This window comes from Cebus imitator, unplaced genomic scaffold (genome assembly GCF_001604975.1).
Source record: "Cebus imitator isolate Cc_AM_T3 unplaced genomic scaffold, Cebus_imitator-1.0 Scaffold508, whole genome shotgun sequence".
Classification (NCBI taxonomy): Eukaryota; Metazoa; Chordata; class Mammalia; order Primates; family Cebidae; genus Cebus; species Cebus imitator.
In genome coordinates this window covers 337,960-355,046 of record NW_016107823.1, presented here as the reverse complement: position 1 = coordinate 355,046, position 17,087 = coordinate 337,960, and the positions used below count along the sequence as shown (strand labels likewise).

General features: G+C 36.0%; 1 protein-coding gene across 4 annotated transcripts in view; it reads right to left on the bottom strand.

Annotated features, from left to right (window-relative positions):
* Positions 1–17,087, bottom strand: part of CPED1 (cadherin like and PC-esterase domain containing 1) — a 307,276-nt gene that overhangs the window by 234,360 nt on the left and 55,829 nt on the right. For all 4 annotated transcript variants that reach the window (XM_037733240.1, XM_017513874.2, XM_017513876.2 and 1 more), the window contains one exon: positions 5,035–5,141. In XM_037733240.1, the coding sequence (XP_037589168.1) occupies positions 5,035–5,141 (107 nt within the window). The remainder of the gene's footprint in view (positions 1–5,034; positions 5,142–17,087) is intronic.

Here is a 17,087-nt window from a genome sequence, read left to right as displayed (position 1 = left end):
AAAAAAAAAAAAAAAAGAAAGAAAAAGAAAAAAAAGAAAAAAAATTGCAAAACTGTCAGATTGAAGGAGAGTTTGGAGATACGAAAACAGTGCAATAAGGGGTACTAGATAGGATCCTAGAGCAGAAAAGGGGCAAACTTTTTTTTGTAAAAAAAGATGCTATCTAAATGACATTTACAATTGAGTTAACAGTTTGTATCAGTATTAATTTCTTATTTTGGTGAATGTACCATGGTTATTGTATGTACTAGGAGCCAACATGAGAAAGTTCTCAATGACCAAAGCTGGAACAATTTGAGCAACAACAAAAAAATTAATAACAATAGTACTGGTTTATAACCCATAGGATACAATAAATATCCATTAGCCCTTACTGACATAAATAAATTATTGAATAAACAAATAAATGCAGGAGAAAGAATAGCCCTTCCTTACAGAAGGATTCCATCTCTTAGGAGATGACAGAGTAGGTGATTCTGCTTATAACCAACAAAACAGAAGCTTTGAAGTTTCTGAGGTGATAGTGGTGCTGAGTCTAACGGATTTTCAATAAGTAAGCCTATTGAAAGGTATTTGAAAAAATCTTTGTACTACTTTTGCAATTTTTCTACAAGTCTAAAATTATGTCAAAAATAAAAATTAAGGCTATGCACAGTGGCTCAGGCCTGTAATCCCAGCACTTTGGGAGGTCAATGCGGGCAGATCATTTGAGGCCAGGAGTTTAAAACCAGCTTGGCCAACATGGCAAAACCCCGTCTCTACTAAAAATCAAGAAATTTTAACCAGGTGAGGTGGTGCATGCTTGTAATCCCAGCTACTCAGGAAGCTGAGCAGAGTGCAAGAATCACTTGAACCCAGGAGGCCGTGGTTGCAGTGAGCCAAGGTTGCACCACTGTACTCCAGCCCGAGTGACAAAGTTTGACTCTGTGTCCAAAAAAACAACAAAAATTTAAATTTAAGAGAATCCCAGAATAACTGGCACTGTACTTTATAATTTTCCTTTCTGCTTATTTCACCCATAACCCCCTTCTTGTCTTCTCCATTGCCATCGCTGGCTGGTCTGTTCTGTTCTCTTCTCATCACATATTCCACTCATCTCCAGTGACTCATGCAGACTTAAAGCTAGCAGGTGTCTTGGAAACTGTCCAGTGTCTAATGTCTTCTTACTTCAGGAAAAGACATTGAAGGCTACAGAGATTAAATAACATAATCAAAATCCTTTAGCTAGTGACTGATGGCGCAAGAGCTGACCACAAAAGCCCTGGGAGAGGGGATAAGAGTCACGGGAAGAGTTTTTATGTGTAGCTCTGTGCTGTCCAAGTGCCAACCAACGTTTTGAGGCTCAGTAAACAAAGTGAAAAACTGAGTTAAATAGAATAATATTCTCCTTGATCTATACTGAACAAGGTCTAGTCTCAATTCAGATAGGACTGATGAAACCCAAGGACTTTGGGCATCTCAAAAATTTCGCAGCTGTGGGGAGACATTTTGCACCCCAGGCTGGGAACTTAACTATCACAGGAGCCATCAGTGGCAGCCAAAGTAGTATTGGGTGTTCCTCAATGCTTTCAGTGTAATGGTCTGAAACAGCATACCAACAACACTGTTTCTAAGTACAAGGAAGACACCAGCTGGGAAATAGATGGGAAAGCTGCTTTTTTTTTTTTTTTTTTTTATATCTTCAAGAGATGTAGGCCTATTCATATTACTTTGTGTTAGTTTTGTGAGTTTTGGTAGACTGTGTTTTTTTTTTTTTGTCTTTCATAATTGAGATTTTATTAGTTGAGGATGAGTATAGACATTTCAATTTGTACATAATTCTTAACATATGTACCAAAAACCTAAAAAGCCATGTATTGCAATTCTACTCTAAAGTTATTCCGGTGACCTTCCAGCTCAAAATTTGGAAGCAAATTTTCCTCAAGAGGCTATCAAGTACCAGTATCTTCACATGTTGATAAGCTGTTATACGCATTTCACCAGTTCTCAATTGAATAGCATGTACACTACATATTCACATGTTTAATCCTTCACAGCACAGTAACAAAGTTATTAGGAAAACAGAACTACTACAACTAACAATGTTACAGAGTGCACACAATTCCAACAGGGAGAGCCAGATGATAATCATCTGCCCAGCATAAAGATTGTAAGTACAAAGAATAGATAACAGACTTGAGAATTATTTAGAGGTTAAATTCCATAGTATTGGCAACTGATAGACTATAGATGACAAGGAAGAAGAAGGGCTCAAGGGTGAAGGCCAGATTTCCCTCTTAGGAGATGACAGAGTGGGTGATTCCGCTTATAACCAACAAAACAGAAGCTTTGAAGCTTCTGAGGTGATAGTGGTGCTGAATCTAATGGACTTAAGCAGCTGACTTTAAGCCAAGGGACCACATCAATGTTTCTCAACCTTGCTGCTATGAACTTATCTGGCCACACAATTATTTGTTGTGGTCATTATACAGTATTTAGCAGCATCCATGGCTTTAACCTATAGATGCTAGTACCAACCTTCCCTCCTAGATGTGGCAAAACCAAAAATGTCTCTAGGCATTGCCAACTATTACTAGAGGAGACAGAATCTCTCCCTGGTTGAAAATCATTGAGGTGGAGAGGTGGACAGCAGACAAAACAGTAAGAACAAAGGTATGTGATGGAAAACAGCACAGGCGCTTAGGGAATAATAAGCAGTTTCATAACATTTGCAGCATGACACCCAGTTAGAAAGAGATAAGAAAAGGGTACTGTTAGGCAGAAGCCTCCCACAAAAAAAATCTTGAATATTGTGCTAAATATTCACCATTTGGCCCTCTAGGTCTTCGCCCCCTGCTCTGTCCCCCAGGAGGCTGACTTTTGTGGGTAGCATCACAGAGAAATCTCTTGCACTTTGACTAACAGTTAGCTTGGACCAACGGGAGGCATTGGCAAGAGATTGGAGGGTGGGATTACAGAGAGGTGGGGTGTTTATCCCCAAGGCTCCTTCTCTGCAGGTCTGTGTAAAGGCTATATACTCCACTAAATTTACAGCACCTTTCCGAGGACACCTCCTTCTTGGTTGTAGCTCTCATTAGATTCTACCTAAACCATTCCTTCTACACATCCCTCTTACAACCCAGTGTGGTGAAACTTTTATAATGTTATTGGCTCCTGAGCACCTCACTAGGCCTTTCAGTTTTTTTTTTTACACTGCCAAAACCTCTGTAAATAGTTTATTTATTAATTTGTCTTCAGATACACCTTTATGAATATGGCATTTGATTCTTTCCAGAAGCCTAATACAAAGCGAATATTAAGACTTTATTCTAGAGTTAATGAAAAGCCACAACATTTTAAGTGTAGATATAAAAAGGCTAATTTACCATTTTATATTTTTCATCTCATAACCATGAGTAGGATAGATTTCAGGGGTAAAATATTTGCTTCAGAAAAACCAGTGAGGAAGATTTAGCAATAACCCAAGTAAGAGATGATGATTATCTGTCCAGAATAAAGGTAGTAAGTACAGTGAATAGTTGACAGATGTGAGAAATGTTTAGAAGAAGGTCAGGCACGGTGGCTCATGCCTGTAATCACAGCACTTTGGGAGGCTGAGGCAGGTAGATCACTTGAGGCAAACAGTTCGAGACCAACCTGGTCAAGATAGCAAAACTCAATTTCTACTGAAAATTCAAAAATTAACCATATATGGTGGTGCATATCTGTGATACCAGCTACTTGGGTGGCTGAAGCATGAGAATTGCGTCAATCTGGGAGGCAGAGGTTGCAATGAGGTGAGATCACCCCACTGCACTCTAGCCTGGGCAACAGAGGGAGACTCTGTCTCAAAAAAAACAAAACCAAAAACCCATGTTTAGAAGTTAAATTCAGTAGTACTGGTAATTGATAGAATGCTGATGACAAGGAAGAGGAAGGAAGGGCTCAAGGGTGATGGCCTTCTATCTTAGGAAATGACAAAAGTGGGTAATTTCTATATTGGGAGATGACAGACTGGGTGATTCTGTTTATAACCAACAGAACAGAAGCTCTGGAGCTGCTGAACACAAAAGCAGAAGATAATTCACTGAGGAAAAGAAAAAGTCAGTTTTTACCAGGTTGAGTTTCATATGTCTGTAGAACATCCAAGTGCAGATGTTCAGCAGCCTGTCGCTTATGCAACCCTAAAGCCTGGGAAAGTGCTCTGTCCTTTTGGTAGGTTTGTGAATCTCAAGCACAAATGGTTGTTGAAATTTCAGGATTGCTGTTAGGGAACACAGGCATTCAAAAATGAGCAGAGAAAAGGTGGTTGTAAAGAAAACAGAGGAGGAATGGCCAGAGATGTACATAGAGTCACAAAAGAGTGTGCTCAGCCCAGATGCCAAAATGGTGAAGATTTAGATGAAAGGGGTTATCTAGATGGTCAATTGTAGGAATAGCAAGTAATCTGGGTACACTACTCCATCTCTAGTTAGGGGCTGAATAATAGCTATTGGTTTCGGCACTTTTCTTACAGATTTGTTATAGATAACAATATGTAAATTTTCCAGCGAAGTAACTAGCACATGGCAAACACTGGATGATTTTTAGTTAAGTTTTCTAAAACCATTTACAAAAGTTCACACAATATAAACAGTAAGTACTAAATGTCAATTTTAAAAGGTAATTAGAAATTTTGTAAATTTTTTTGCAACTTAAGATACCAACTTAAGTTAGAAAAAATTAGAACAGTCATCTAAGACATAAAGACTTCACCACTTCGGATGAACAAGTTGTCAGATTAACCTATACTTTATAGGCTACAGATTTCTAGATAAAGTTGAGTCCTACTGAGTGAAACAACAGTATCTGCAGCAACTGAAGCTGAGGGAGGTCTTATTAAACAAAAAATGGTGACTATTTTATGGTAAAGTATATAAGGCATGGCCAGTTGGAAGATTCTCCAAAGATATAATAACTCTAATTCTTTAAGACTCTTAAACATTATAGACCAAGAAATGCCAGTGTTAATATCTATAGAGTTGATAAAATCTGTGCACATTTTGAGAGTATTACCTTTTGATGTAAACCTAACTGGCACATGACTTCCTTGGATATGCAGGGTTTTCCTTCAGCTTTCTTAGAAGACAGGCAAATGAGCAGATCCCAAGAGGCCAGATCACCTAAAAGCAAAAGAATATTCAAAACAAACAAATTCTCGTCAGATATTTTAAAGGCAATATTTAATTCTTCAAATTAAAAAAAATGTAATTATTTAAATTCTAAAACACAAGTAACTGATCCCAAATATACTTGATAAAAAGTCAACAAAATCACCAAAATTCAGCTTTTAAATTTAGAAAGCCTAGTACTTTTATATTTAGTATTGTATTCTATAGAAAATTTGTTTAAAGACATTTAGAAAATTCATTTAAAAGATTGAGATTAGAATACATTGAGATTAGTTTATAAAATAAGGGACTTGTTTTATAAAATAAGTCTTATTATAAAATAAGTCCCTTATTTTATAAACTAATAAAGTCTTATTTGTAGATTTGGGAGAAAAAAATAATACAATCTTTTAAGATGGAAGAAAGTTGTGAAATCAAATAATGATAAGAAGTGAAAACACCAAATATTTTGTTCTGGGCTTGGATATTTCCACTATTTTCCATAAATCTAAACATCAAAAATACTTTTGTAATGTTTATGTTGTAACAGGCAGAAAATAAAATTCAATGAAAATAAAAATGACAGGTTTCGCATAAAAGGAATTTGTAATCTAGTTATACACAGCAGAGTTCAGTTCAAACTATGGAGTATAGCATGGACCAAAGCAAATGATATTTCAGCTATTTCACCAAGGACGAAGTTCTTTGCCAATAAATCATAGTAACTTGCCAAAGTAATCTCAGAAGGGTACATTCCTGCCTAATCTCTGAACATTTTAAAGTGAACATTTATGTATATATGTGAGTTTATTTTTCTTTATTTGCTTTGATTATATATATATTTGATTATCTACAAATATATCTACAAATATATATATATATATTGGATTATATATATATATATATATATATATATATATGTATTTAAAATACCCTGCATATAATTGGGGCTGTAGAAATATTTCCTGAATAACGCATGAACAACTATCCCTTGAGAGAATGGTAAACACATTACCTCATGGAGAAAAAACAACAATAAAAGCAACAGAAGAAATGTACTTCAATTTTTAATGTTACTCAGAGACAATATGGAAATAGGGATCTCAAAAATAACCAGGAACCCACTGGGTAATGTCTAAATGAATTGGTATTACTTGGGAAATAATCCCCATTTTGGATGAAAATCCAATTTAAGAAAACAATTAAACAATTTCTATATACCTAGGCTCTTTTGCTGATCAATCCTGAGATAAATATTCCAAGTAATTTTTTATGCCAGACCTCACCAGTCATCTCCTGCATTAGATATAGCAGCTTCTAAAAAGGTACGAAGTAACCGCCTTCTTCAAATACCTCTCTTTTCAAATTTTTCAACAGACTTTCTCACTTGAGAAGCATAATGTTTCCAAAGAAAGGCTTTTTAAGAAAATTATTAATAAGGAAGAGGGATCTATGACAATTAGAAATGAAATTTCACTCCCCACCAATCAAGTCCTTTTCAATTTCATCAGTCCTGTGCTGTCTGGCCTACTGGTTCCCCCGTTTTTAATTGTCCTGTTGCTGGAAGGGAAACCTCTCTGCCAAACAAAGGAGTCCAGGCAACTGAACTCAAGCTCTTGTTCTAGAACTTCTCTGTTTGCTTGACTTATCCCAAGATGCTGAAAGACAGCATGATAAGGCAAAGAGGCAAGGAGAAGTGCAGCAGTTGATTTGGGGATGAGAGAAATTTCATCATGTAGCAAATCAGGCCTTAGGCTTGCAAGATCTACCGTGTTCCATACACTCTCATGAAAAGTTTCCATAGATTCTTTTAGGCAAGACCAAATACTATATGATGATTCCAATACTTTATTTTAAAAGTGCACCTGGCTTTTTCATCCCAAAAACCTTTTGATTTGGATTCAAAGCAAAACACAAAGACCTTTTATTCAGTATCATTTCTAGTCCTGGAAATACTAGAACCCTAGAAGAAACCTCCTGTTATATGATTCCCAACTAAATATTTTAAGAAGATAAAGATATGCAAAGAAGGATTTCAAATCATGACCTGCAGGGTTTTGGTCACAGAGTAAGTTTTATATTCCTCTATGTACAAGGCCTGTCCCTCTTCACTACTCAAGGTACACACATAATTTCTAGAGTTGATAGAAATATTTATTTAAGCCATAAATGTTTAAAATGGGAAGACACATTTAAATAATTCAAAGCATTGAATTTATTAAGAGCCTTCTACGAACAGAACATTGTACTCAAAGTATGAAAGTAAATAGCAAAAAAAAAGCAGAAAGTCACTGCCCTCAGAAATCCCTTTGAGGGATCTAAACGTTAAAAACAAAGTGGGAGAACTCAGTAGGATAACTTATAAAGCATAACACAGTTTCTTGGCATTCATAAGGGTGAGTCTCTCATCTCTCAAATATATTTAATATTTTAAATTAAAAATTAATAATTCAAAAATACTGTATAGTACACAAATCTCTTCTTAAAATGAAGTAAAGTGTAACTGAAATTTCAAGTAATCTCTTCATACACCTTCTTTCCAAATGCTTACTAGCATGTTCTAAAAATGCTGATTGTTTCCACTCAAAACCCCCACTGTTACCCACACTGAATCCTACCTCAATGTCCCCAAAGTTATTTCCTAGTTAAATATTTAGTAGACCTTTTTATTTTGTCTTCATTTCTATCTCCAGAATTAGAAGTCAACTCCATCCCCTGCTTTCCAAAGTCCTTTTTCTTCTTTTAATGAAGTTTTATTTGTTTTATGAGAGGTACTAGGTATTAAAATTTTGTTAAAAAACCCTAAAGCCACATTGAAATGTAGAAACTGGGCAGAGATCAAAGCACTTTCACTAGCTAAGTAAATCACATTGAGAAGTTAGCCTTGGAGCATTTGGGATACAAATCTGTACACCAGCACAATTACAAATTACTATATATTGCGGGGCTCTGGAGCCACATTTCACAGCTGAAAGCATGAACATTTAAGAGGCAGATGCCCAAGGTCTCCAGCAGAGATTGCAAACTAAAGGCACACAGGCAAATCAAGCCCTCAGAAGGGATGCATTTGGCCTGGACAGTGTTCATTTTGTTTTTGTTTTAATGTTAAGTATTTGCCAAAATGCAAATGTCAGCACAATTTACATAGAAAATTCAGATTTCAGCCTTTGTTTTAAAACTTCAGAGCTCTGGTAACATTGGGTCCATATCCTACAAAGTAGTGACTGGCTGGAGCTACTTCCCATATGTTCTCCAGTTTGCCATGGTCTCTTACCCTGGCACTTGGCCCTAGCTCGGCTTGGGCTCTGTCTCTGGTGGCAGCACACAATTCTAGACCTGGTATAAAATAATAGTGTGCCACGTTTCCATGAGTTGGCCATTTGACAAATTGATATACCATCTATTAGCTTTTAATGAATTAGATTTGTTCATTAAATAAATTGGTTTTGTTAAGATAACATCAGGCAAACTGCTATTTGGTTAATTGGTCCTAGAGTGGTGTTTGGATATACCCTTTGATCTCTAGATTTAACATGCTATTCCACAAGATTGGGGAAGGTGATTCAACTCCAGGAACTTTTTGTTGGTTACATTAAAGTTGGCAAAGGCTGCAACTTAGCCTCTTAGGGTTCCTTCCTTTCAGAGCCTGGAAAAATCAAGAGTTGTCTCTGATCATCATTTTCTTCTTACATCTTTTCTTTCCACTTGGAGTGCAAAAGTGGCCCAGAATCTGCTCCTACCTGGGCCGTGCCTCATCTCTTTCTCATTCACCCTCTCGTTAGACTTTTTTCTGTTGTAAATGGCCTAGGACAGGCTCTTTCTTTCTTTGTTTCCTTTTTTTTCAAGAATATTTTATTTTTTTATTGTACTTTAGGTCCTGGGGTAAATGTGAAGATCATGCAGGATTGTTGCATAGGTACATACATGACAATGTGGTTTGCTGCCTCCACCCCCCTGTCACCTACATCTGGAATTTCTCCCCATGTTAACCCTCCCCAACCTCCCACCCCCCCATCCCCCACTTGGCCCCCCACCAACAGACCCCAGTGTGTGATGCTCCCCTCCCTGTGTCCATGTGTTCTCATTATTCAACACGTGCCTATGAGTGAGAACATGCAGTGTTTGATTTTCTGTTCTTGTGTCAGTTTGCTGAGAATGATGGTTTCCAGATTCATCCATGTCCCTACAAAGGACACTAACTCATCATTTTTTATGGCTGCATAGTATTCCATGGTGTATATGTGCCACATTTTCCTTGTCTAGTCTATCATTGACGGGCATTTGGGTTGGTTCCAGGTCTTTGCTATTGTAAACAGTGCTGCTATGAACATATGTGTGCATGTGTCTTTATAACAGAAAGATTTATAATCCTTTGGGTATATACCCAGTAATGGGATTGCTGGGTAAAATGGAATTTCTATTTCTAGGTCCTTGAGGAAGCGCCACACTCTCTTCCACAACGGGTGAACTAATTTATACTCCCACCAACAATGTAAAAGTATTCCGATTTCTCCACATCCTCTCCAGCATCTGTTGTCTCCAGATTTTTTTAGTGATCGCCATTCTAACTGTCATGAGGTGGTATCTCAATGTGGTTTTGATTTGCATTTCTCTTATAATCAGTGATGATGAGCATTTATTCATATGTTTGTTGGCCTCATATATGTCTTCTTTTGAAAAGTGTCTGTTCATATCCTTCTCCCACTTTTGGATTGGTTTGTTTTTTTCTTGAAAATCTGTTTTAGTTCTTTGTATGTTCTAGATATTAGCCCTTTGTTAGATGAGTAGATTGCAAATTTTTTTTCCCATTCTGTTGGTTGCCAGTTCACTCCAATGATTGTTTCTTTTGCTGTGCAGAAGCTCTGGAGTTTAATTAGGTTCCATTTGTCTATTTTGGCTTTTGTCACCAATGCTTTTGGTGTTTTAGTCATGAAGTCCTTGCCTATGCCTATGTCCTGAATGGTTTTGCCTAGGTTTTCTTCTAGGGTTTTTATGGAGTTACATCTTATGTTTAAGTCTTTAATCCAACTGGAGTTAATTTTAGTGTGAGGTGTCAGGAAGGGGTCCAGTTTTTGCTTTCTGCACATGGCTAGCCAGTTATCCTAACACCATTTATTAAAACAGGGAATTTCCCCATTCCTTGTTTTTGTCAGGTTTGTCAATGATCAGATGATTGTAGATGTGTGGCATTGCCTCCAGCGCCTCTGTTCTGTTCCATTGGTCTATATCTCTGTTTTGGTATCAGCACCATGCTGTTTTGATTACTGCAGCCTTTTAGTATAGTTTGAAGTCAGGTAGTGTGATGCCTCCAGCTTTGTTCTTTTTGCTTAGGATTGTCTTGGCTGTGTGGGCTCTCTTTTGGATCCATATGAAGTTTAAGTGGTTTTTTCCAGTTCTGCGAAGAAGGTCATTGGTAGCTTGTTGGGGATAGCATTGAATCTATACATTATTTTGAGTAGTATGGCCATTTTCATGATATTGATTCTTCCTAACCATAAGCATGGAATGTTTCTCTATCTGTTGTTGTCATCTCTTATTTCCTTGAGCAGTGGTTTGTAGTTCTCCTTGAAGAGGTCCTTTACATCCTTTGTTAGGTGTATTTCTTGGTATTTTATTCTCTTTGTAGCAATTGTGAATGGGAATTTGCTCATGATTTGGCTCTCTATTAGTCTATTATTGATGTATAGAAATGCTTGTGATTTCTGCACATTAATTTTGTATCCTGAAACTTTGCTGAAGTTGCTTATCTTTAAGAGATTTTGGGCTGCGATGACAGGGTCTTCTAAATATACAATCATGTCATCTGCAAATAGAGACAATTTGACTTCCTCTTTTCCTAATTGAATACACTTTATTTATTTATTTATTTATTTATTGCCTAATTGCTCTGGCTAGAACTTCCAATACTATATTGAATAGGAGTGGTGACAGAGGGCATCCTTGTCTAGTGCCGGATTTCAAACGGAATGCTCCCAGTTTTTGCCCATTCAGTACAATGTTGGCTGTAGGTTTGTCATAAATAGCATTTATTGTTTTGAGATATGTTCCTTCGATACCTAGTTTATTGAGACTTTTTAGCATAAAGGGCTGTTGAATTTTTTGAAGGCCTTCTCTGCATCTATTCATATAATCATGTGGTTTTTGTCTTTGGTTCTGTTCATGTGGTGGATTATGTTTAAGACTTGTGTATGTTGAACCAGCCTTGCATCCCTGGGATGAAGCCTACTTGATCATGATGGATAAGCTATTTGATGTGCTGTTGCAATCTGTTTGCCAGTATTTTATTGAAGATTTTTGCATCTATGTTCATCATGGACATTGGCCTGAAGTTTTCTTTTTTTTGTTGAGTCGCTGCCAGGTTTTGGTATCAGGATGATGTTGATCTCATAAAATGATTTGGGAAGGATTCCTTCCTTTTGTATTGTTTGGAATAGTTTCATAAGGAATGGTACCAGCTCCTCATTGTATGTCTGGTAGAATGCAGCTGTGAACCCATCTGGATCTGGACTTTTTTTGGTTGGTAGGCTATCAATTGCTGCCTCAACTTCAGCCATTTTTATTGGTCTATTCAAGGTTTCAATTTCTTCTTGGTTTAAGGCTTGGGAGGGTGCAACTGTCCAGGAATTTATCCAGTTCTCCAGATTTACTGGTTTATGTGCATAGAATTGTAGTAATCTCTGATAATGGTTTGAATTTCTGTGGAATCTGTGGTAACATCCCCTTTATCATTTTTTATAGCATCTATTTGATCCTTTTTTTTATTAATCTGCATAGCAATCTCTCTATTTTGTTGAACTTTTCAAAAAACCAGCTCCTGGATTTGTTGATTTTTTAAAGGATTTTTTGTGTCCCTATCTCCTTTAGTTCTGCTCTGATCTTAGTTATTTCTTGTCTTCTGCTAGCTTTTGAGTTTTTTTATCTTGCTCCTCTAGCTCTTTCAATTTTGACAATAGGATGTCGATTTTAGATCTTTCCTTGCTTCTCATGTGGGCATTTATTGCTCTAAATTTTACTCTAGATGCTGTTTTAATTGTATTCCAGAGATTCTAGTATGTTGTGTCTTTGTTCTCATTGGTTTCAAAGAACATCTTTATTTCTGCCTTCATTTCATTGTTTATCCAGTTGACATTCAGGAGCTGGTTGTTCAGTTTCTGTGAAGCTGTGCAGTTCTGAGTTAGTTTCTTAATTCTGAGTTTGAATTTGATTGTCCTGTGGTCTGACAGACTGTTATGATTTCCATTCTTTTGAGTTTTCTGAGGAGTGACTTACTTCCAATTATGTGGTCAATTTTAGAGTAGGTACAATGTGGTGCTGAGAAGAATGTATATTCTGTGGCTTTGGGGTGAAGATTTCTGTAGATGTCTATTAGGTCTGCTTGGTCCAGATCCGAGTTCACGTCCTGGATATCCTTGTTAATTTTCTCTCTCCTTGATCTGTCTAATATTGACAGTGGAGTGTTAAATTCTCCCTCTATTATTGTGTGGGAGTCTAAGTCTCTTTGTAGGTCGTTAAAAACTTGCTTTAATGTACATGGCTGCTCCTGTATTGGGTGCATATATATTTAGGATCATTAGCTCTTCTTGATGCATTGATCTTTTTACCATTATGTAATGCCCTTCTTTGTCTCTTTTGATCTTTGTTGGTATAAAGGCCATTTTATCAGAGACTAGAATTGCAACTCCTGCTTTTTTTTTTTGCTCTCCATTTGCTTGATAAATCTTCCTCCATCCCTTTATTTTGAGCCTATGTGTGTCCTTGCATGTGAGATGGGTTTCCTGAATACAGCACACCGATGGATCTTGACTTTTTATCCAATTTGCCAGTCTGTGTCTTTTGATTGGGGCATTTAGCCCATTTACATTTAAGGTTAATATTGTTATATATGAATTTGATCCTGCCATTTTGATGCTAGCTGGGTGTTTTGGCCATTAGTTGACACATTTTCTTCATTGTGTCAATGATCTTTACCATTTGGTACATTTTTGGAATGGCTGGTACTGGTTGTTCCTTTCCTTGTTTAGTGCTTTTTTCAGGAGCTCTTGTAAGGCAGGCCAGGACAGGCTCTTTCTAAGCACTGGAGTAAACACTATTTCTTTGTGTCTTTCTCAATGTGCTTTCTCTGCACTGAGAAGGTTAACATTAGAGTAAGAAGTGCTAAGACATCAGATTTATGTTAGCTGAAAACAGGCAAAGCCCATGGTCAATTTGGGCAGTGCCTTTTAGGTTCTCCTGGCATGGGAAAAAGGACAACTGTGTGATTTAGCCTTGCTCTTTAGAATACTGCATTAGGATTTGGGGGCCAAAGCCACCACTAATGAATAAGTAGTAGAAATAGTAGTAACAATAATGATATCAACAGCTAATAATTGATATTAGTTGATATCTGAATAACTGATAATGTGCCAATTATTGTTTCACATATTTATGTTATCTCATTTATCCCATACAATAATCTATTTGATATTATTATTCTATATTTTACAGGCTCATAAAGGTTAAATAACTTGCCCAAGGTCACCCTTCCAGCTAGTGGTGGGAAGAGAATTTGGATATAGGATGTCTAGCTCTAGTGGCCATATTCTTGAACATCACACCATTATGTACTCTGAAAACAGAGAAGCAACAAAGAAATTTAGCTATTGATGCCTTACATGTGTTAATTTATGTAATATTTCCAACAGTCCTGTGGAGTAGAAATAATTATTACATGTTATTTCATGTATTTTAAAAGTGAGGAAACAGACACAGAAATTACCCAGCTGTAGCCCTTATTTCTTACTGTCCAGTGCATCTGTTTTTCTTTGGGAGCTTGGAGGAAGAAATAACTATAGCAGGTATAACTCAGGTATCCCCAGACCGTCACCCAGGTATAGTGCCCCATCACACTATTAGCAATACCACTGGTAATCAAAGTTAAATCTTCCTATGTAAATATGTACTTGGCCTCTACCTATTTTTGAAAATAAATCCTTAAAACTTTCTTAGGTTTGTTTTTTCTTATGGTTAAAATTATTTTTTTCCCTGTTACAGAGAAATCAGAGCTTCCTGATTAGGCTCACCAAGGTCTTAAATAGAAAGGTCATAGGTCATAATTCTAGGAAAACAGGATGTGGATGCTCCAGTCCCCATCTCATAATTACAGAAACGTGAAAAATCTACAGGCATCTCCCAAACACTCTAAAGCAAAACTGCTGATAACGCTAATCATTATCATGCTTTCGTAGTGTTAACTCTGGAAAAGATGAAAACTCTTCAGACAATTTTGGAAGGAGATATCAGGGTCCAGATCAATTATTTCAGATATAAAATGGCACTGACTATAGTTTTTATCCTTCTCTAAGTGTTCTCAGAAACTATCTAACATCTTTTAGTGTTAAAAGTAAGAGCAATTTTTAGAGGGTTTTGTTTTGTTTTAAAATCAAGCATCTGCCTTAAGGAGTGAGGCTGCCTTTAGAATATTTCCAGTCTCTCATAGACAGGCTGCCATAAAGTAAACATTAATTTCCTGGCTCACAAATGACCTCTTTCATTCATAACATCTGCAGGATCCATAATTTAATCCAGAGAACAACAGAGAACTCTGAGATAGCATCGTTCATATGAGCATCAAATGCTGCTTATTTTCAAGGAATGGCAATTTTAATTTTCTGGCATACTTAATAAAAATCAAAGAATATTAAGTCTATTCCTGCTTTATTCTTCTTCATAGCATGTACCATCATCTGACAGATTACATATATGTATATATATACACACCTATTTTATATTTGTTTATTATATCTCCCAATTTGAATGTCTGCTCCATGAGGGCAGAAGCTATGTCTGTTTTGTTCACTGCTATATTCTCAGTACCTAAAATAGTGTCTGAAATGTAAGAAGCATTTGCCACGTATCTGTAAAATGTATAAATGCGTGAATCTGTGAATAAGTGCATGTGAACAGCAGACAAACAATTATAATTCAATCAATCAAAGGTCAGTATGTTGAAATTCTATTCTAGAAATTAAAAATAGAATAATAGTAATAAAAAGGAAATAAATAAAATTTTGGTTTTTAGCTGGTAAGGATAAAAGAGGGGAAATAAACATGAGAAGAACAAAGTTAATAATTCATTGTGCTTAAATTCCAGTGCTTTACATATTGGAAATTTTCTATGAACACTTACACATTAGTCTGAAGCAGAACAGATTTATAAAGTGTAGTTTGGAAAATAAACTTGTCCAAGAGCTTCTAGAATACAAAGCTACAAAAGCTAAGACCCATTATTCACTTATTCACAATATTAGACTATCATATTCCATAAGGGTACAACAAAGATGATTTCCTAAGATTTTTTTCTTTAAGGTGAAGTACTAAAGATGTTTAAGTTTTTAGTAATTAATAATATTCCTTTATAATATATATGTGAGGATATTTTAACTGTTCACTATTCATTTGTAGTACCCTTTTTTTCACAACTAAATTATAAAATCTCTATGAAATAACAAAGTCTTTACCTGTATCCATTCTTTATAAGGATTAGTACATAATATTATGTTCATGAGTACATTTTCAGCTTATTGATGATAGATTAGGGCCTATAACTTGATTCCACCGCAAGATTGGTTGGATATATGTTAACCATTGCAAATACCTCTGTACCTTCCCAAATTTCTCAAATTGCATTAACCAATTCCTTACTTTGCACTCTTCATGTAGTGAGTCTACAGATCTGTACCATAGCAGTCATAATTAATTTTATTTATGATTGTTCTTTAAGGACAAGAAACAGTCACCTTATTGTTTCTAACACTGATTATAGTAGACACTTAGCAGATGTTTACTGGGTTGACTATTTCAATTTTCAGAATTAAACTTAAGAGAAATTGTATGTACAGAAACTTGAGATCCCTGAATGAACTATAGAACATGACCATGGCCATAAAATCTAATTAAATCTGGTCTTCTCACCCCAAGAAGCTTGCCATGGGTGTTTACTTGCTATGCTTGTGGCTCCATATCCTTTAAGGCTTAATGAAAGTGTTATGTTTCACAACAGAGAATTTCTAAACCATTTTCTCCATGAATGGCCTAAACCCATAGTAGAGATCAGGCTTTCCCTGTCCTAGTGTCTACTCTCTTTCTGCCGAAAAGAGGTTGTATAGATCAATGAAATATAGTAGTATGTGTGATGAGTTTGAGCTTCCTAAATTTTTCTAGGCTTCCCATAAATTGAGGAAAGAAACGTTATCCTTAGGTTTTGCAAAAGAAAAGATTTTTGCTGTGAAGAAGTTTGCCATTTAAAAAAAACATAAGAGGAAATTAATGAGTTTACTGTTGTGAAATAAACTCTTTAAGAAACGTTCACTTTAGAAGGCTTGCTAAAGTTCCCTCCTAGTTTTTTAAAATGACTTTTTAAAAAATGTTTTTATGCCATTTATCTCATCTTCTTTTGAAGTGTAACCAACTATATGCATGTGTGGGTATGTGTGTTTACGTTTTTACTGCTTTCAAGACTGTTGTCTGTCTGGGACAAAACTTTCATTATCGCATTTTACTAAATTTCTAAATGTCTGAGATGCTCAGCATCTTAATAAACCTTAAAAGATAGTAACGCTGCAACAATTTAAAAATCAGAAAACACCCAGTGCAAAATGTTGGTTTACGATACCGTTCTCCTATAAAAGGAACCATGTTGTTGGAGGAATAACTGATTCAAGAGTTGGGGCAGGAAATACCCAAGATGAGCCTAGAACGTTGCAATGTTAGAAAGTAAGAAAGTGCTAAAAACAAACAAGCAAACAAACAAACAAAAGCAAGGACAAAGGTATATCAAAGATACACTGAAGTCAACAATTAGAGCTGGAGCAATCTGAGCAACTAAATAAACAGAGTAATGTTGAATTATAACCTAAAGTAGAAAATAAATATCCATGAGTCCATAATGGTGCAAATAACTGACTGAATAAATAAATACAT